The sequence below is a fragment of the Paralichthys olivaceus genome, chromosome 12, assembly GCF_024713975.1.
Source record: "Paralichthys olivaceus isolate ysfri-2021 chromosome 12, ASM2471397v2, whole genome shotgun sequence".
In the NCBI taxonomy this organism is placed as follows: Eukaryota; Metazoa; Chordata; class Actinopteri; order Pleuronectiformes; family Paralichthyidae; genus Paralichthys; species Paralichthys olivaceus.
The window spans coordinates 14,200,616-14,222,326 of NC_091104.1; the positions used below are offsets into that span (position 1 = coordinate 14,200,616).

General features: G+C 39.7%; 1 protein-coding gene across 2 annotated transcripts in view; it reads left to right on the plus strand.

Moving 5' to 3' along the window:
* The first annotated feature begins 1,947 nt into the window (after window positions 1–1,947).
* The window catches only part of ltk (leukocyte receptor tyrosine kinase), a 53,640-nt gene continuing 33,876 nt past the window's right edge, over window positions 1,948–21,711 (plus strand). The window contains exons 1-4 of one of the 2 annotated variants that reach the window (XM_069536043.1): window positions 1,948–2,307; window positions 3,536–3,650; window positions 18,960–19,055; window positions 20,148–20,297. In XM_069536043.1, the coding sequence (XP_069392144.1) occupies window positions 19,016–19,055; window positions 20,148–20,297 (190 nt within the window). In that variant the 5' untranslated portion in view covers window positions 1,948–2,307; window positions 3,536–3,650; window positions 18,960–19,015. The remainder of the gene's footprint in view (window positions 2,308–3,535; window positions 3,651–18,959; window positions 19,056–20,147; window positions 20,298–21,711) is intronic. The other variant, XM_069536042.1, reaches the window with a different exon arrangement.

The window sequence follows — 21,711 nt, forward strand, 5'->3', positions numbered from 1 at the left end:
CGTTACTGCTCTCCTCTGATCGGTTTATGGTCTTATCCTGGAGCTATTTTCCTTCCACTCTGCAGCAAATTTCACTTTAGCTGTAGCTCAATACATCATCAATGTGAAATATTTTCTCCAAACTGACATTGACTGACAGGTTCACAGATGAACATAAAGATGATCTTAAGTCTGACGCACATAAAGGTTCAGCCATCCACAGCAGGTGAATTGAGAGAAATGTTCTAAAAAAAAACTGCAAGAGAATGAAATTGTATATAATCTTATTAAAAGCAGCAGAACAAATATTGTTTTTTTGAAAACCTGTCAGCTTGTTTTGGATCGTCTTTCCGCAGTCAATTGTAGAAATGAATCAGAAGTGTCTTTTAATAGCACAAAGGAAAAGAAAGTATGTTAAAATCAACTCTGAAAATTAAAAAGAAATTTCAGTAATTAAATTATGTTAACTTTTAGTTCTAAAGGTGTTGTTTAAAAAAGCAGTGAGGTAGCATCTGCAGTTCTGCTTCATGTAGATTTTAACATTTGCTAATTAAATCATTTCTGCAATATGTTTAGACTTCATAAAATTATTATTGAAGGTTTAACAACAATTCAGATTTTATAATCTTTTAAATAGCATTTTATATAATAGTAATGTATAAACATAATGGAAACACCCGACAGAATCACACATATACTAAACTAAACATGGATGAAGTACACAACAGCACCAATTAAACTTTGTTTTTATAGTGTTGCTCAGGTGATTACTGCATATAGACATTATCTGATCCCACTTCTTTAAATTGTAAATTTTACAAACAGTGGTGGGAAGTTACTCACACACACTACTTGAAGATAATTGCACTTTAATCCCACTACTTTCATGTGACACTCATAGTTACTGTGTTTTTTACAAACTTATACACAAAAGATTACTTTGATGTAAATCAGCCCATTGTGCATTTTGATATAATATAATGAATAAATCATTTACCCAAGTTTGTCTTTTATTACACGAAATATATCTCAAAATCGTATGATTATAGCGTCTTTTACTTGAAAACAAGTTATTTTGTTTCCATGAAATAACCTTTGGTCTCTCCAGGAACACTGCCCTCTGTTGGACGTTTGTTGGAGAATAGACCCAATTATTGAATAGACATTTCACACAAAATAAAAGATTGTGGACTTCCTGTTGGATCAAGTCAGGATGATATATCTGCCTACCAAATTTCATGGGGGAAGTGTAAACTGACAGCTATTTTGTTAAAAATCATAGGGGGCGCTAACAAGGCACTTGCCACATCAAAATGGCGGATTTCCTGTTGAATTGAGCACATGGCATCAAGAGGCTTTGTGGATTTTGGAGCATGTTCAGGTCCTAAAAGACGCCATGAAAAAAAAAAAATTTAAATCCATAAAATCCTTGTTCAGACTTGAACTCAACAGGAAATTGTCTGTGCAGACACCTTCGCCACAGAAGAGTATCTGAAAAAGCCACAGATGCCAGATCATAAAGGTAAAATCTGCTGTGGGAATCATGTCACCAGAGTCTCTAATCCACCTCTCCGTCAGTGTCGTCTACATGTAAGTCACCTTGTTATCATCCTGAGATATTTGGATTGTTTGTTTTCTTTTTTCTCTGTCACAGGTTATTAACGTCATCAAAACAGGACAGTTCCAGACATTGTCCTGCGTTATTCTCACATGGGCTCTCTCTGGGACATTTCCTGGACATTCTCCTGCTTTCTCCTTACATTGGACTCTCTCTCTGACATTTCACAAAGGGGTGAAGTTCCAGAAAATGTCAACTGACTCAAACACTTTGCACTCTCACATATGGACCCTCTAGAAATGCATTCAGGATAATGTCCGGAATTTAGTTCATGTCTGAGAATTTGAAAAAAGACTCATCCTGACAGCAGGCGGAGTGACGCCTGTAAAAAAAAAAGGGGGAAGAAGAGCTGTTCTGACTGGTGACTAATTCAGAGTGAGGAGGGAAGGGGGAGTGGAGGGGAGTGTCGTCACCGGGAGCTGCAGCAGCATCAGCATCATCACTGGAATGAGTAACAGTGCGCAACTTGGAGAAACAACTGTCCGGAGGAGCGCGCCTCTCTCTCTCTCTCTCTCTCCCTCTCTCTCTCTGTGTTTGCATCAGTGTGTTTGGTGCGTGTGTCCCGTGCGTCTGGAGTTGTGTTGCGTTGCGTTTGTTTCTCCAGCGCGTCCATGAGGACCTGAAGGTGCCAAACACCACGCGGACTCTCTGAGGAGCCATGGATTATTTAAGAAAGCAACTCACGTATCTCTCCATCGTCACTCTGATAGGTGAGTGGAATTAGTGACTTTTACCTCAATTAGTGACTTTTACCTCGATGCAGTGTTTTCTGGAGAAAAATGAGGCTTTTAACAACCACACTTCAACTTTCCCTCATCTGCCTTTTATCACTTATTCCTCTTCTCCAAATGGTTGAATGGATTTGCCAACAGTGTGTGAAATAAATGAGCTGCTTCTGCCCAGTCTATCACCTCAGGGTTGACTCTTTGCTCCTGTACTTAGACAGAGCCTGTTGCAGTTTGATTTGTGCCTGTGCAAATGCAATTGCTCTCTCTCTTTCTCTCTCTCTCTCTCGCTCTCTCTCTCTCTCTCTCATGCAAAGGTGCTCTCATGTCCCTCTGTGAAAAACAGCACCAGTCCAGCTGTCATATTCTCCTGAAACACACTTGAGGGACTTGGATTTATCTTCATTTGCACTGCAGCACGACAACACTTGGCGAGACCCCAGCTTTGCAACAGTTCTCATAAATACTCAGTGGGTTTCCAGTTACAGAATATCATGTGCTGTTTGGTTACAGTGTTTATTGTGGAGCAAACAACTCGGGAGATTTTGACATTTCTCTTTAAAAAACATTCAAGGCGATGCATCGTTGAGGCTGGTTAATCCAGATGTGCTTTGTTGATGTTTTCATAGAAAAACTACTGTGAAGACAGTTATCAGCACATTGAAAAGGTTGAATGATTCTCAGGCTCTGTTTCTATTCACTTTTTGTGGTTTTTATATTCGAACAGGAGAAAAAAGTGTTTATTTTGTGCTCCTCACCAACCAGAACTGATCAGACTGTGTTATATGAATGGGGCGAGTGTTTAGGGCCAGCAGAGGCATGTCATGTGGGCATATAAATTATAATGAGCTTATTTGGATCCACAAGAGCACGCTTATTAGCATCACTGTGACTCCATTTGGCTTTAAATGTTCCCATGGAGCACATTAATTCACCTTTCACATGTCCAGGCTAGATTTGGATCACTTGATTGTTCTGATCGCCAAATGAGATTTCAGGTATCGGTGCCTGTTTTTCTTGAAAATATTTCCCGATATAGTTTGTGCTGTTTCACTCAGGGCTTCCTCTTCTCCCCTCTATTATGCTTTGCACTCACGGTCTCGTGTATCTGCCGGACGTTCATCTGCACTTGATGCGTCGAACAAGGAGTGACGAGCCTGTAAGAAGCTGGGGAATAGCTTGCTTCACTTCTATTTCTTTTCCCAAATGTCAGACACAGGAGGAGCGAGTGCCTTGGACTGTCCCCTCTGAAGCTTTGGGAGCCACAGTGGCTGGATCAGTTAGTGGCTCTTACTGCAGTCAGTCCCAGTGACAGAAGAAAACACAGGGTGAGCTCAGCCAAAACTCACAATATTATAATCAGAACTCCCTCCCTCCGTCTGCTCTCTGAGTCATATTCAGCAGGCAGCAGTTTTAACCAAGAAGCAAGAAAAGGGCATTTCTCCCATAGTAAGTACCCAGTCCTCTAGAAATCATATATATACATACTTCTAATTTGGGTTAATGTGTGTTTGCAGTAAACAAAATCATCCATTTCCATTTTTATCAAAAGTACAAGAAAGAAATGCACACATTCTGTAAATGCCAATTGGGAGGCTGGGTTGGGTACATTTTCCCACCAGGTAATGAAGCTGTGAGGAAACCTCAGACATTTTACAAGAGATGGCGTGTCAACTCAGAGAATCTGTACAGCGCTCACTACGATCTCTTCGTGATACACTTAACAATCATGCTCATGGTGCAGGTGAAGGTGCAGAAGTGCTAGTGCAGATGCTGTGACACTTTATCAGATAAGCACTTTTTGTCTTTTGCTTTGACATCAGATCGTATGTCTGTATCTGATTGGCCTGAATACTGATGCTCTGCCCATGGGTTTTCTCCGGCTCTGTGCCAGTTAGGTTTAGTGGAGATTAAATTGAAAGTGAGAGTGAATGGTTGTTTGTTTCTCGCCCAATGTCAACTGGGATTGCTCCTGGGATCCCCCCCTGAAATGGAGTGATTATTTTGTGTTGTTTGAATTTGGCCGTATCTTCCAATGAAGTCAATCTGATCCATTATGCAAAATCGATAATGTTTGTCTTTGCTGCAGTGCAAGATGCTGGCAAGATGCTTGTGTATTATAAAGTAAGTGTTGTGTTTCAAAAAGTGGAGGTTATTCAGCTCACTTGTCTTTGACTGCAGTCTTTTTATAAAATCTAAAGATCTCATAAATGCATTGCAGTCACAGTAAGTGGGCAGCTCTGTTTCTGGCTCCACGTTTACCTTGAGCTGCAGCTGGATGTTTTACAGTAGAAACACTGGAGGGATTAACATCACTGTTTCAGACACGCTGCTCTCTCCTGCCTCTCCTCCTGCCTCTCCTCCTCTTACAGCTGTGCCAGATGCCAAGTTTCATCTTCTAAAATGGTACAGAGGGGAGCGTGGCCAAAAATGGTTCTTTGCCATTAGTCTTTCAGAGAGAGTGCTCCTTTTCTCGTGCCATAATTTCTACCTTGCTTTTGTTATCTTGAAAGAATTTAAAAAATGCAATCCCACCCTGTTATTCTATGCTTTCACTATTTGCCTTTTTAGATTGATTGTTTTTAACCCTAAAGAGCAAAAACCAGATGAAATATTATGTCAGTGGTTCAGGTAATGATTGCGGGGCCTAATGGTGTGTGTGTATGTGCATGCTTGTGTGTGCGTGTAGCTGTAATGATCCCTCTTAAACATCTGTCTTTATTTTGTACCTCTCAGTCCCCAGATGTTTCTATGAATCTTAGGAAAAAAAGATGATCTGTGCTTAATCAGCAGAGTTTGATCTGTGTTACTGACAGTGCACACTATCATCTGTACCGGAATGATTCATGTAACTCAGTGGATACGTTTCCAGACAAACACAAAATCATCTCCAGTATTTACGTCTTGTTCGATGTCAATTGAAGCTGCAGAAGGTGGGAGCACTGCAAGAATAGTTGATTGTTGAGTCTCATTCGCAGAAATAGACACAGTTGGGATGGAGGCTCTCTGTCCTGAGCCCCACCCACCAGACGCTTCATATGCGCAAGATAACTCAATCACTTTTTATTGTATTTATAGTCCAACTTTTTTTTTTTCAACAACTCCTTTTTTTTTACATTTCGTTGCAGTGGTGTCCGTTTTTCCCTAAATTTATAAATAGAGCAGAGACAAGGTGCAGAATTCTACTTTGCTCATTAATGTCAAAAATATGTTACCTGCTTTATATGAAATTTGAACGTGACTGAAAAAGTTTGTATTCGACCTGTAGTGTTCAAAATATACTAGAAGCTCGAGAGACCATCTTAAGTAGTTTTTAAGTAGTTTTGTCCTGATCCAGTAGAGGGCGATCACTGTCAACTTGACCTATTTCATGCCCTCATGACCGATCCTGAGCAGAACAATCCCGACACATGGGCATGTGAGAGGCGGCATGTAGAAGTGTTTAAGGTTCTACACCGTAGACGGCAAAGTGACGATCAAAGGTGATGCTGATGGTCGTATTTGTACCATGCTACTGCCTTAAAACAAAAATTACCTTGTGTGACTGTGTGCGAATGAATTGTGTCTTGTCAGAATTGTTCAACTTGATATTTGGGAAAACTGACAGGCTCTATTACCACTAGTTACCAACATTAAGTTAGATCAATTCTGCTGTTTGAATTTTATATTAATAGTAACAGGATTTTTTTTCTTAGTTAAAAGTGGAATACCTTGATCTGAGAGGAGCTGAGTTAATATGTAAATTATTCGAAGCCTTCAATGTGGTTGGGAATCAAATATCTCTTTCAATGAAATATTTCAATAGTCAGCCGTCTTGCTGGTGAATTGTCTGAATGTGATCCCTCAGCTCAGCATTTTTCGAGTGGTGCAAACTCAATCACTCTTGTATCTATGTATATATTTTTAATTATTTTCCCTGGAAAATGACTCATGTCCTTGTTCTGCCTCCCTCCAGAATTTCTCTGGCAGACTTTTCAGGACAGACTTCATGTTTTGGGATCATGTCTGTCTCTGTGTTTATGGCTTTCCACCTCCAGCACCAGCGGCATCAGTCTGTAACACAAATGTAATGATGTCTTTACATCAGGTAAAAGAGAGAGAAAGATGGCAGATCAAAGCCATGCCTCGGGGCCATCGCTCCACTGGCTGCATAGCACACAGATGAGCATCCAGCTGTGTAACTTACGTTCAATGGCAACCAGGAGTCCAGGCAACCTGTCTAATGATGTTAAAGGTGTTTTCTTCTTCAACATGAAGAGAAACATGGTATCGAGCTGGCGCCTCGTTAGGAATTCAAAACAAAAGGGAGAGGTTAGAGTGTAAGTCAGGAAGAAACCGAAAATGTGTAATGGTTTAGTTTATGGCCGTAACTGATGTTGTTGGGTAGGTGTGTGGTTGGTTGGCTGTTTGATATATATTGGACGTTTGTTGAATTGCTGTTGATAAAAAAAAAAAAACAATTGCACAACAAACCTTTTTTTTTTTACAGATAAAACAATGAAATAGAATAAAAACTTAATCTGTTCTCTTTGCTACCACCTCATTTCCACTTGTAAAATAAAAGTAAAAGTGCAGGTGGTCTGTTGGTTGAAAGATTTTATCTGTGCCTTTATGTAATCTTAGTTATTACAGAAACAACAACAATAGATGAAAACCAGACTGACTGTTTGTTGAGATTTGTGTGTTTGCTCACTTCAATCTTCTCTTTAAGAACAGAGTTAACTACACAGACAAAAATCCTGTGGGTGTTTACTCTGGAAAAAGTTGTTGCTGGTGAGTTTTTCAAATTAATCTTTGGCACCTGAAGCTCCATGACCATGCAGATAATCAGCTCCAGACTTTGGTAGACCACAGTGTTTCAAATATATGCGAGAGAAAGTGACGGTAAATGATGAAAATTTTTGACTCCTAGTTGTATATGATCAGTGAGATTTAGCTCATTGCAAAACCACCTTTTGGGAGACAATTATCTTGAGCATATTAAAGCAGGGATTGTGCCGGTCTGTCAGTTCCTAAACGCTGGCTTTCGTCAGGTGAAATGAGTCTGCTTGGTGAGCAATGCTGCTGGAGGAAAGAGCAGATTGAAGGTCAGTTTTTTCTGTGATTTAATCAACGACAAATGTGTGATGATGTTTCTGCAGGAATGAAGAATGAAACACTGGTTGTATTTCTAAGAATTAGGAGGATGATGACATTTCATCTTTGTTTGTCTGTGTTGATGTTTAACCAGCAGCAGGACACTTGAGAATAACAACTTTATTTTCTATTGTATTGTACGGGTGAATTACTGGTGTAGGAGATTACTGAACAATAGAGGTGAAAATACTTTAGTAGTTGATCAGTGAACCATTTGATTGAGAGAAATAAGTGCTGATGATTTCTTAATCTTTTGTTTACATACATGCACAGGGTCCAGCTGGTCACATGAAACTTATAAATGGAATATCTTTAGAATTTGGGTATAGACTGTATATAAAGAAGGATGACATTAATGTTCCCTTAAAGTGAAGCCAAAGCTTTGCAATCGCCACCTGGTGGCTGGCTGCAGTATAGATCATAACTCTTGCCTCCTCAATGTTTTCATGGACCAAACTAAAAAGTCAATGTACATTGAAGAAGTTTAAAAAGATGGTTTCTGGCATTTGAGGTAGTTTGTTTTCCCACTAACTTTGGTTTTAATTAGTTACTTGATGCTGTGAAAAAGGGATGAGGCTGAGACTGACTCACGATTGGTTGAGCGTGTGTGTCATTGGGACCTTGCTAAGGATGACTCGATCCTTGATTACTACTGCGCAGATTCAAATGCACAAGATGGCAGCGTTCATATCCAGGATATTTTGGCTTCACTCCTGGATAGTGGGTGATAGTGGAGACGTACAGTCTATTATTTTGACCGTGGTTTGAACAAACTAGGCATTTTTAATTTCTCATAAAGCTAAAAGAAAGAAGAAAAAGCAGACTGTTCCTTTAGTGCAGAGCAGAAGGTGAAAACCGTTGACACCTGTGAGGGAGTGTTTCAGAAATCTAAACGACAGACGAGCTTTCGTCTAATTGAGTTCTCATTTAAATGAAGTGAACGAAGCTTTTAGTGTAGTTAAGAATCAGACTCGAGGATAAACACCAAGAGCAGGTTAGCTTGCTCTGTTTAACCTTCTGGCTCATGTGATGTTTGATTAGAGCTTCTCATTACCTGAAGACATTTTTTCCCTTTATGTTTATGGCATAAACATATCTTTGAGCTCTGTTTTGGGAAATGATGGGCTGTTAAGCTGCTAAACTCTAAACTGTTCTTTCCCAGGTTGTTGGTTGGACCACTTTTGAGGCGTTGTAGCAGGTTGAATTTATTATACATGCAAATGACATAATCTCCAGATCAGCATGTACACACACACACACACACACACACACAAAGACACGCACAACGTGCTGTAAGGCTTCGTATCTGACTCTATGGACTTAATTTATCATAGTCAGTGGTTTGGGGTGTGTTCTACACACACAGTTATATTGTCCGCTGTTTGGTTAACACGGCATGTTTGTAATGTGAGCTCCGTGTTTATTGGGGAGGACCAGATTTTTCTTGCTTGACACAGTCATGTTGTCAAGGACAGAAAATCTCTGTCTCTACTTCTCCACTGACAACAGCTACAACATACAAATGTTATTTTATAGCATCTGTTTTACAGTGTGGTCACATACATAAACATTTATGAATGCTTGCTTCATACACTATTTATTAAATGTTTGTTTACCACTCAAAATGTCAAGTAGGGCGGCCTTACGTTAATTGTTATCAACTATTTTATGTTGTGAGCAAAATCATTCCTCTTTTGAATTGTCCGGACCAACCAATATTACGCCTCTGACCTTATTAATTTATTTTACTGATGTTGACATGTGTGTCTGTCATTCGCAAAACATGACGTCAAACAAATTGTATGCATCTACGCTGCTAGAAACTTGCAACAAGACATTCAAGTCATTGCAAAGAGGAAGAAAGCGATTATAAACGCCTGTAAAATTATGATTTTATGTTGGGCTCCAAGAAACATGGACTTCAATTCCTGAAATGCCATGAATTTGAACAGTTTTCCTTACCAAGCAGCACATCTGCCTCTAAAGATAAATATCCTATTAGCACCATGTGGGGAGGCGTGGCACAGCTCTTTCGGTGGTTAAACAGTGGAGCTTATGTACTCCTGAGCCACGTGCATACCTCGTTCACACTGCGTCTCTACACTTTGTTCAGATTCAGAGATACCAAAACAGTTGATTTTACTCTGAAAACATGTGTGGGCACACTTCTGTTTCTCACACAGAAAATTAATTAAGAGGTCGGAACGATAAGCAGAATCTGTTTTCAATGTTTCTGTCAAGTTCATCATCTGTGCAAACATCTTCCTCAGACTTTTTTCATTTCAGTATGTGACAGGGTGGAGTGAAGTTTGATTCACACAAGAAACCTCTAACATCTCACAGGTCCCTTGTGATGAGGAACAACTTGACCCTGTGGAATGAAAATGTCAGAGGAAGCACAAAGACAAAACAGTACAACAGAGAGTAACGTGTCACGTGTTGAGGTTTCTGACTCCTCGCTCAAGTAGATTAGGTTTAGAGTTAAGAAGAAGAAGAATACGTCAGCAGTGTGTCTTCTGGCAGCTCTTCTACATGGAGGACTACCTAACCAAAATCTTTGCCTCCATGGCAAACAAAAATGTATTCAATCAATCAGACAATAGGAGTTTTAGAATCCTAATCAATTTGAGAATGCATCACACACTTCGTTATAGAAACTACACCAATGCTCATTTCACTAATCTCAAACATGCACCACTTTTGGAGAAACATTTTCACACCACACATGATTGAGATATGATCTCAGAGGAGGAAGGGTAGCTCACCATTTCAATCAATCTGATTGAGGGTTGGATTTGGCTGGAGATGAGATTTAGCTGCTTGTTGACAAACACAGAACTCGAGAGCTTGTCATTATAACCAGTTCTTCTTCCATTTTGGCAGTTTTGTTTTTGCCTGAGTTTGACATTTACATTCAATCTGTGATTATGGTAAAAAAAAAAAAAAATCACATGTTCTCTTTTGGAAAACAGGCATGAGTTGTGAGAATCACAGTGTGTTTTTGTTGAAAGAGGAACGTCTGAGAAGAAGCTGAATACCAGCGCAATATTACAGCTAACTGAAGCCAAACTGCAACCAATTAAATCATATATTGAGTTATTGGACTTAATTCTTTTGGAAATACCAAAGACCTGATTCACTGCACATGATTGGTCTTTAGTAGTGTGAGAGACGTTGAAGCATCTCAGCGATAATTGCCCTGTTTTGACACGGACACGCACATTTGTAATGTTATATAAAAAGATATAATGAAGCCTCTTCTTAAGGAGATAATGGACCTTTTAGACTCACACTAAGCTGAAAGACTGAATGAATATAATTAATCATCTTTAGTTTCCTTTTTTAAGAACAATGGTTTTCTGGATATAATGGACATAAGATGGCAAGGTATTTCCATGCTGCTTATTCACTTCAAGCAGTTAATAATGAGCCCACAGATGCACATTGTTTAATTGCATAATATGAAACAGATTTTTTCCACAGCAACCCGTCAGTTCTAAAATGTGGCTCTGAAGAGATTACAGTTGTCATATGTCTTCACTTGCAGCAGCATCGTTAGAGATCTCACTTTTCATATAAAGTTCTTCACTTTTCTCTAAACAGCCTGTCAGAGTGAGTAGAATATCAATGGAGACGTTCTGAAAGAATGATTAAATATAAAACCAGAAAGTTGATGATCGATTTCACGGTGCTTTTATTCTGTAATCTCACTGAAAGCACTTGTTTGCTAAAGTTCTTGTACATTTTCTCGGATAATTCTGGGTTTTTAGAAACAATATTGTCGTACACAAGAGCGGTAGAGCGAGAGAGAGAGAGAGGAGTCAGGAGGGGCTGAATGAATCTTGTGCGGATCTGCTTTGAAGAAATATTTGACCAATTTAAGAATGATACAATCTTTCTTCATAGCATCAATCGTTATGTATTGGTAAGTGTTGATATGGCGGTGGTCAGTGATAAGTGTAAAAATATGTTTGATTCACTGTGAAACTGTAGCGTGTCAGAGCTCCTCAGCTGAGTAGGTGGTCCTTCACTTGGGCCCAGGATGCATTCACACGAAATTCACTCGAAAACAATGTGGCCACATTTGTCCCAGACCACCTCCGAATGTGGTCTGAGCGATAGGATCTCAGGATGCATCTGGGTGCATTCAAACTTAGTGGTGACCAGTTGTGATTGAATCACTCAGGATGGATGTTAATTCCAGGTCTGGGCGATAGAATATTTCTGATGTTCTACTACACCGTCGTCGAGTTGCAACATGTTACCTCTTCATCCAACAGACTGTAATGAACGGTATAATGACTTCAAGTGTTTTATTTCTCAATTTTCACATCAATACATTTCATCAACTGTGATCCGAGCCCTGAACAAAGGCAGATCATTTCCTTCACTTTGAACACCTTAAATTAGTAATGAAGGTGGTCAGCTACTGCTCCTCTTCTGTCTGCCCACGTTAAACCTCTGAGCATATCAAGTCCAGTCAGAGCATCTTGAAAGACTTTGAGTTTGCCTTCACATGTCTAATCCCTCTATTTCCTAATGACCCTGCAGATGATTGACATGAAATTAGAGTAGAAAGTAGATTTATGGTTCAGAGTCATGCTGGTATGTGCAAATGTCTCCAGATGCGCATCTGGAGCTTAACAGAGGAGGTATTGGGAGGTGATATCAGTGTTTGCTTATTCTGGACGGGCCTCTGAGCACAGACTCGCGCACAACTGTGTTTCACAGTGTTTGACATGTAGATCGGAGACAGAATGTGAAAAGTAACAACTAAGAGTTCAACGTTGAGGTTTAGTTACGAAATAGAAAAAATAAACCCTGAATTGAAAACATTAAACAAATGTTTTTACAGTCGAAGCTCCCGCACATGAATGATTTCTGACTGATAATGTATCATACATCAGTATAAACATGCTGCTCAGGGAGGAAGATTAAAATACTTTGAGCTGCACATTACGTGTCAGATCTGGATTTCAAACATTTTTGCAACCTTTTATTTCTTGTCCCCAATGCAGCTTGAGTCATAATTGATTATAGTGTACAGTATATATTGTCTATATATGGTATTCTACCACCTCTCCTTGACAATCGCAGTGTGTAAATTGTCTTGTGGATGAACACAACACCTCTTAACAATGTGCTTCACAAACATGAGTCACTGCACTAAAGGTGCAACATGTACTCTCACTGTATGTGCTCCTCTTACCTCAGTAGCCCCAGTAAATTGCAAAGATGGATGGCAGCACTTTCACAGCCACTTTTACCACTTTCACCTCAGTGACTTTGTTTATATGGAAATTAAAATTCTGATAATAACCAAATTAATAAGATAGAACACTTCAATTATCAAATTTTTTTACAATGTTCACACCCACATTTTATTCATTCAGTTCATTTCAGTTGCCTTTTAATTGGGTCAAATCTGCTTTACCAGTGGCTTTGCCGGTCTCTGCTGTAACTTCTGGGGCAAACGACCTTTGGCAAAGGACAAACACACCGCTCATAGTGGATCACTATTAGTCTGCATAACATGAATACAACTTTAATGCATTGTCTCATCTGTGAACATGATTTGTGACTGAGTTGCATCAGGTACATTTTCTTCTGCACTCCTGGTGAAGAAAACAACTCCCATGATCCCACGCTGCTTCATGACTTCACCGAACTAGGTCTTTTGTTGTTGTTTTGATTGAGAGACCCCTAGTGGCCGAAGTTAAGTATTGCACGTTTAAGACAATAGTCTGAATAAGACACTATAATGTAAACAGCATTTCCTGAATAACGATAATCAAATTAAGACATGTTTAGTATTCTGTTCTATGTCACATTATAGACATGTAAACATCTTAATCACATTATAACATCCTATTGGACTTCTCGCTGTATTTTGAAATCATAATCAAAATAATGTCTTACTCAGACGATCGGTAGGAAAATTCCCTTCCATGTAAAGGTAGTCGATGTCACTGTTGCACCATCTGTCTCCTTAGAAAACATGGCCCTCATCCTCTGTTATAACAAGTTGTTCCTGAGCTGGAAGCTTTCCCAGCCTTTTCTATGACACCTGATTAAATATACATCTGCTACGGATTTCATTAAGTGACAGCCACAACATTAAGACCCACCTGTTTATCTGCTTTGATCTCGCTCCTCTCTCGGAGACACGTGATCGTGCTCATAACTGTTCACTTTCAAGTGATTTCAAAGGCGCAAACACTCTGACTAGATTATGTTAACAGGGGCATAACTTCACAGGTGTTGGCTCCATCATTAGCTACTTGAAGTGAATAAGCTTCATGGAAGTGTCTTCTGCTCTGATTTATAATGGGCACTATAGATCAGTCACATTCTGTCCATTTTGTTCTATGGCAGCCACAGAGTGCTTGTATTAGAGTGGGTTTGGACCTCTTTATGGCAAATGACCTGGGTCAAGAACTTTAATAAATATTCACTCATAATATTCATGTCTTTGTGAAATGATTCAATGTGTTAATATAAAGTTTATTCAGGATATTCAGATTTAATGGGAGAGCTGGTCTGTTAATGTGGGACACTGAACTACAGTGTATTTTAAGACAACACTTGAATCACTTCAAATTCTTTTAGATGATTCGATATGGAGATTCGGTATTAGTGGAGCGAACCCTGCGAGCTAGTTCAGGCAGCCAACTCGAGCTGCGCTGCTCTAATCATGTGACACACATCATGTGACACACATCATGTGACACACATCATGTGACATACCTCTTTCTCCACAATCATCTATTATGCACACCCACCTTATTAGGCGGCTTATTTAGGAGAGAGAAATTTCCCATCGACCCCTTTGCTTGCACTGCTTCTGCAGTATCACTACCAGTCTCACTTCAGCCCCTCCCCCACCCCAGCCTCCACCTGTAGGCTACGACAGGGGTTTCAAGTATTTGCTCGTCACTCCAATCATATCGGTGTAATCATATCAGGGGAGTGATTAAGTCGGAGCCTAGACGCCATGCACATATATATATATATATATATATATATATATATATATATATATATATATATGTGTGTGTGTGATGGATCTATGTATGTATGGAGCTATGTATGGATGTATGTATGTTTGCATATGTACGGATGGTTTTCAGGCCAAGTAAAGCTATGTGTCCCACTTTTGCTGAAGCCACCCTATGCGTATTGAAAATATGAAGCTCCTCTCTTTTTAGCTTGCCACTTTATCTCCCTCTAAGCCATCTGCCTTCACACTTGATGCTACATAGTTTCTTTGTTTTAGATCACAGCTCTAGATCTACATATCAGTTCGGCTGACTTTGTGTGCCTTACCGGTGAGAATGAGGGAAGAGACCTTGGAGGGAATGATGAGGGATTTGAGGGGGATCAGGATTTCGTTAAGCAGTTGGAGAGAGATGAAGCTTCACTCTCAGCACACGACAACTCAGTATAAAGAACTTGGAGATGGAGTGTTTCTTTTCAAATGCCAAAACTAATGCAAAAATAGCACATTTTCAGTTCGGGTTAGCCAAAGTGTAAAATGCACAGCCTTGTCATTATAATACTGATCTGAGACCTTCTGACGCTGCAGTGTTTCGGGGTTATTTGACCTGACAAGCAGCCAATATTCACACAACAACACTTTATACGGCTTTGCAAACAGGCCCAGATTCCTCTGCTGTCACACGTATCACCGCTCTGTGAACTAAATCCTCCACGGGGAAAAAGGCGACAGCACGAGGTAGCTGGGAGATGAGGAGCAGAGGAGACAGGTCAGCCTTTTCTTTTGTAGAACAACATCAGATGACGTAACTTTTCTTAGCTACTCAGGATCTGCAGCCTTCATCACAAAGCCACTTTCAGCCTCTACAGCAGATACCTTGATACAGTCTTTGCCCTCAGAAACCAGCCCGAGTCTTCTCACTCGACAGAACTGACAGCATTCAAAAGTGTCTATGTTCAAAGTCTGTGGTCCTCCAACAGCACAGCCAGTATCCTGGATTGTCATCAAAGTAGTTAGCTGCTCTGATGACTAATAATAAGGCAGATCATTCTTTTTCCATCCTCTGTTTTTCATAAAAGACTGTCTTCATTTTATCCCCTCATCTTTCAGAAAGTCAATCCAGACTAGACAAAAAAATAAAAGTTGGAGGAAGTGAAAGGAAGTTGGAAGTTTAGGGGAAATCCCTCTCGATAAATCCCACTCTTTTTTTTAGCTTATTAATTTTTCTGGTTTTCTGCGCACAGGAATCTAATCATAGCTGCTTTTATTCCATAATTACCGATGAATAGCAGTGCTGCCATTCAACTACATGACCCTGCTAACCCTCCCGTCATTATCATCACCAACTGCTTTTAATAAACTGTCCTTTTAATAATTCAATTTTTCCTGCTTGACCTGTTTGACCTCGCCTTCCAGGCATGGCGGAACAGCTGTGTCACTGTTCGGAGGCTATTGCAGAGGTTAGGTTGAGACCACTCACTGAGATATGATTAACTCTGTCATTGTCTCGCCGTCACACCAGTTATGTTGAATGTCGTGTCACGTGTAGCGTCCCTCTCTCCTCCATGTCCAGAGACTTTCTCCAAAATAACACTGTTGTCTGCTGGTTGTTTGTGTGACGTTTGATCCTATTTCTGGTTTAACTCTGCAGTTCACACATCTCTTGCTGATGGGTGCTATGCTAGTGCTATTTCCTACCTTTATATTGTCATATATCAGTTCATCAGGTCACACATTATGATTAAACTGGTTGTTATAGTGGTGTGATACAATGAGAGAGAAGCACAACTAACATGGCTGCCACTAGTATGGAGAGGTCTGACGAATCTGCACATTTTATTAAATGAATTGGACCTTCTGTATTGGTTGGTCAATAAAAAACAGCCGATATGAGCCTCTAATGTCAGTATTGACGTTTATGTTTACCGACATTTTTAAAAAAACCAAAAACAATGCAGAAAAGATGTGCACTTATGTTTACATGTTACATATTTTCTTAACTTTTCATCTCGCAACAAAATTTAGATTGTTAGTTTTTTCCAATAGTTTGGTTTAAATACTTACAAAATGAATCACATTCCGTTTGGCATCAGTTGAGTTTAGGGAAAATTAAAAAATGATATCAAGCCAATCTAAGATGGCGAACATGGCAAATGTACCAGCCAAGTATGCTGTCATTGTCACTGTGAGCATTTCATTTATTTCAAACCCCAGCTATGCACAAAAACAGCCTCTCCTGGATCACAAGCTACAAGCCATAAACTCTTAGTCAAGTTGGAGCCCAGAGCAGCATCTGCAGATCCTCCTGTTCCTCTCAGGCTGCAGACATCACAGACCAACTACAGATTTAGGTCACCATGTTCCTGTAGAAACAAATTCTGGGGAAAGAAAAGTCCACAAAGCATTTGTGCTGCTCATGAAGCTCGCTGCAGTGAATACATGGTGAAAAGGAACCTCAAGATTTTCTCTTGTATGGACTTTGTATGTAATGGACATTTACTTTGTGTTTGGATTTGTATTCTGTGTTCAATTGTTTGCACTTTGCGTTCCACGTTTCCTGTTTTATTTTGAAGCTTGTGTGTCTCTCATGCTTAACTTCCTGTTTTTGTCCTATTTCGGGCCCATTTGATGGTCTGCACCTGTCCTCATGTGTTTCATCTGTGTTCAGTTATCCCTCCCTCTGTGTTTCCTTTTGTCTTTGTCAATTTGTCTGTCACACTGGGGTTTCCCTCGAGTCTAGCTTCGGTTTTCATTCATGTATTTAACCAGTTTCTTTGGTGTTTGCCTGCAACAGGAGACCGTAAGCCTATTTTGATTCTTTTTCATTAAATTGTCATTCACCAGTCTAAGCGTCCATGCCTGAATGTTGGTCTTCTCGTCTAAACTTAACAGACACTGATTTCAGGGATTTTATTCTAGTGAGTTAAAAAAACAGAAAACTACAAAAAATGGGGATGGTGCAGTGGAAATTGTGTGATTTGTTTAATTGAGGCTTTAAACAACTTCCACACTGCATCACATTTGACCCTAATTCCTGTTAGAATTGAAGCAGCGTACACCCAGCAGGGTTAGACTCGACAGTCTATCCAGCAAGTCTGCCAGTAAACAACAGTATTGGTCACTTATGCCTTGAATATGACCAGAAGAAGTGCTAGACCTTGTCGTTGTGGTTACGATAATCCACCCCGTAGAAGAGCACAAAATATAATCGAAGACACCTTTGTCATCCTAGAATTATCACATGGTTAATCTTATGGAATGGTCATGTTTGGTTTAGTTTAGGCGCAAATCTACTTAGATGTTAGGAATAGATCTTAGGAGTTTCTCATCATGCGGGTAATGATGATAAAAACATGCTTAATGTTGTGTACGTGTCATGGATAAAAAGAAACAGCACAGACTATTAGTTCCACACGAGAACAGACTATTGATTGCAATTATAGTTCATAATTACCTGCAAGCACAGATTTCCTGAGGACAGTCGCGTCCGTCCCTGGGCTGATAGGACAGACAATGATCTGTCCTATCAGCCCAGCCCTTGGCAGAGTCTCCACCACCTGCCGGCTGTGTTCCTTTTTTCTCCCCATGTCAGCTTTGGTTCAAACAGCCATACACTGAACAAGCACACTAGTTGGAATTAAGCTGCTCTGGTCTGAGCACCACCCAGGCTCTTCTTTGTTTCTTCTACAAAACACAACATTGTCGTGTTTTCAGAGGGAACAGCAACAATAACTCATACAGGTTGACTGGGGTGATCACAGACTGTGAGATACATTATACATGAAGTATGTGCAGTAGGACTTGCTACTAGGTAACAATTCTTCAAATTAACTGATCAGTTTAGATATCAATTGTTTTTTCTCAGCTTTAAGTTTCACCCCTGTCTGTAGGTTTGTTCGTTTGCTGGTTTTTATGTTTGTGAACATAATTACACAAAAACTTGGTGGAAGAATGTGAGTCAGGGAAGAACGTAATAAATGCTGGTGCGGATTCAGATGAAGGGCTTTTTTACTCTTTCTATAACATTGTGAGATGTTGTTTTTTTACATTGTCATTGATTTTCCAGAGAGTAATTCATGGATTTAGATAAAAACAAAAGTCTATAATATTAAGGAGACTGGTTTCTATGAATGTGTAAAATTGGGTGCAGATTAATTGAATTTAGCATGGGTGTGTGTTATTATCTATATTGACCTAATTATACTGCACTAACTTTTACTGCGGACATGATCGCTCAATCATGATTGGACCAAAATATTCTTGTGAAACTAGAGGACATTGAAATTTGAATATCTGATACAAAAGGTAGATAATAAGTATGTTGTCCTGACTCACATCTGTTGTAGTGATAATTAAAAAAACAGGCTGGTATCGAGCTTCAGGCTCTCTGTATACTGATATGAGATTTCATATGTTTGTATTGTGGTTTCTACACCATTAAACCTTATTCCATCGTAAACAAAACAAGTATTTTAAACACTGTGTTTTTTCTGTCTGTCGTCAGTCAGCAGCACCTCTCAAGCACTGTTGGACAGATTCCAGGAGGAGAACTCCGACCAGATGTTCCCTCGTCATCTGAACTCTGAAGATGACAGCCCAAGTAAGAGCTGCGTGCACACAAACTCCAAATAAGTGCCTTGAGTCTGCTTAGAGGTCAGCATTGCATTTATTTAGAAATCTGAAGAACAAAGCAGCAAACAAGCAACATGCTAACCCCAGGAAAAATCTTTGGCACCAAACAAAAAAAACAAAAGCAACCCGAAAGAAAGAAAGAAATGATGAATGATGAATTAATGACTCATCTATTTCTGTCCTATATCCCCAGAGGGATTCATATGTCTGTTTGCAATATTAGCTATATTTGCAGTTTCCTCTCCTCATCACATGACGTCTTGCTCGCCTCCTCCTTTCTAATCCTGTTCATCAACCCCCAACAACACGGACACTCACACAATCATTACAAATTTACAAAGACTCTGTCTGTTGGACTCTTCAACACAATTTGGATATCAGTTAAATTTAGTGGACATTTGGACCATGAGCCAAAGATATGATTAGTCTCTGACTCCACTATTGAAATCTTAATTTAGCAACGTGATGATGTTTTTTTCCCCCTACAACAACACATTCTAACTATAACTGGAAAGCATGTGGCATGTCTGTGTAACCAGTGCAGTTGAGTTTTGGGTGTGTTGATGGATAGGGCCAGATTTGGAGACTGTCTCAGTTTATTTTGACAAGACAAGTCCTCTGGCAAATTTTTTAAATCAGAAATATTTTAGCATATTACGCCATGACTTTAAACCAGCAAGTAAACATACAAACATAATAACAAAGAGGCTAGCATGTGAAACTTTGAACCATCAAAATGTTAATGAAGTACGACGATAGAGAGGGAGGTTGTGAAGTGTGAGTCACACCCATGATTGAAAATTCCACATTGATTTTTTGTAATAAATGAGTTTTTATTAATCAAAACATCTTACAGCAGACACATTTGATTAAAATATGGATGAAATATGGTAATATGCTGTGTGAAGGTAAAGATATATGCATCATTTTCTATATCCTTTTGCTCCTTGTGCAGTTTGAAAAAGTTTGGAAAATTATTGTTCAATATCACTGTTGAAAATCCCACACTAACCAGCAAACACTGAGTTACAAGCTGCACCTTGGTCTTTTTGTCCTGCAGTTACCTCCTGTGATTTTGAGTCACTCTGCCTTTGGACTTTATCAAATCACAGCGAGCAAAGTGACTGGTCAGTGGTGTCGCCACAGCAACCAGAAAGGGCACAGGTTGGGATGATGCCCGCGACTGACCACTCCGAGGGAAGCTCTGACGGTAAGAGCCGGTGACTCAGTGAGAGCTCCAGGCTGATTTCTTCTTGTCTGATAAACATACAGTCGTACCTGTTCAGAACTGGTGTTAACATCTACCTCAAGGGATCCAGCTCTGAGTGCGTGAGCTCACACCTGACATCAGAATGCATCTCTAATGACCACATGTGATCGGATCTCACTTCTCTGTTCTATAACCAAAAAAACATGTATGTCATCCCATTGTGTGAAGATCAAATGATGCTGTTTCTAGCCAACTGACTATGACAGATGTGTTGGTTGTCATCGTGTTTGTGTGTCGGTGTGAGAGAGAGACAGAGCGGAGTCAGGACGGGCTGAGCGAATCAATATGCCTCGTTCAGCTCTACTGTGAAATAGGATTTTACTCTTTTGAAGAAAAAAAAAGTCGAAAATCAATATGTGGAGGTCAATGTTGATATCGTGGTGGCTAAAAATAAGTTACTGTATGTGAAACTCTGAGAAGCATAAAAATACATCAGTTCATTATGAAACTGTGGCAGTTCAGAGGAAGTCAGCTGAGTCGGTTCTTCAGTGTAGCCCCGAACACGTTTTCAATTGCTTTGTTCCTTCGTGCTTAAGGAATGTGGCGACATGCGTCTCAGAACACATCCGAATGTGTGACTGGATTTTAAATTTAGAGCTGACCACGGATGTTAAAACCAGGTCTGAACAGGGCCATATTTACTTCTCCATCGACATTTATGTTGAGTTGTGTTTGGTGTATACTTCAGCAAAATCTGACAGTCAACACAAGTTTCCATATTTTGTTTTTCAGGTTGTCTTTTTTTCCTTTTGTGTTTTGTATATCATTTTTGTGCATGTAAATTGTCACTAAGTTAGAAAGTCTTCAGCAAAGGTCCTTCTCTCCCACAGAAAACATTGTTTCTGAAGGTATCATGAACTGATCAGAAACATGAACATCAGTTTGATAAGAACTACCTAAAATTACAGAAAACATTATTTGAAAACATTTATTTAATGTGCACTTAGACTTTTTAATTTGGCCCAAGTCCCATCCGTTAATATGGAGGAGGCAGGCTTTATGAGCTACACTGCAGCCAGCCACCAGGGGGCGATCCTGACTTCATGGGCACATCTTATATATAGTCTACGATTACATGTAACGCTCTCAAATCGGTTAGGCAGTACCAACATCATAGTTGCCATGGCTACAGTGTGAATAGAGCTAATCAGGAAACCTCTGGGAAAGGGGTGTGGCACCTTTATATACAGTCTATGTGTGGCACATGCAATGTATCTGACCAATCAGGGCAGACAGAGCTTTTTGGGAAGTGGATCCAAAGCTTAAGCAGAGCTCGGACAGACGGTGAAAATAGACGCTGTAATAATAAATGTTATGAAAACCTAATTTTTAAGCATTTCAGCATGTAAACATT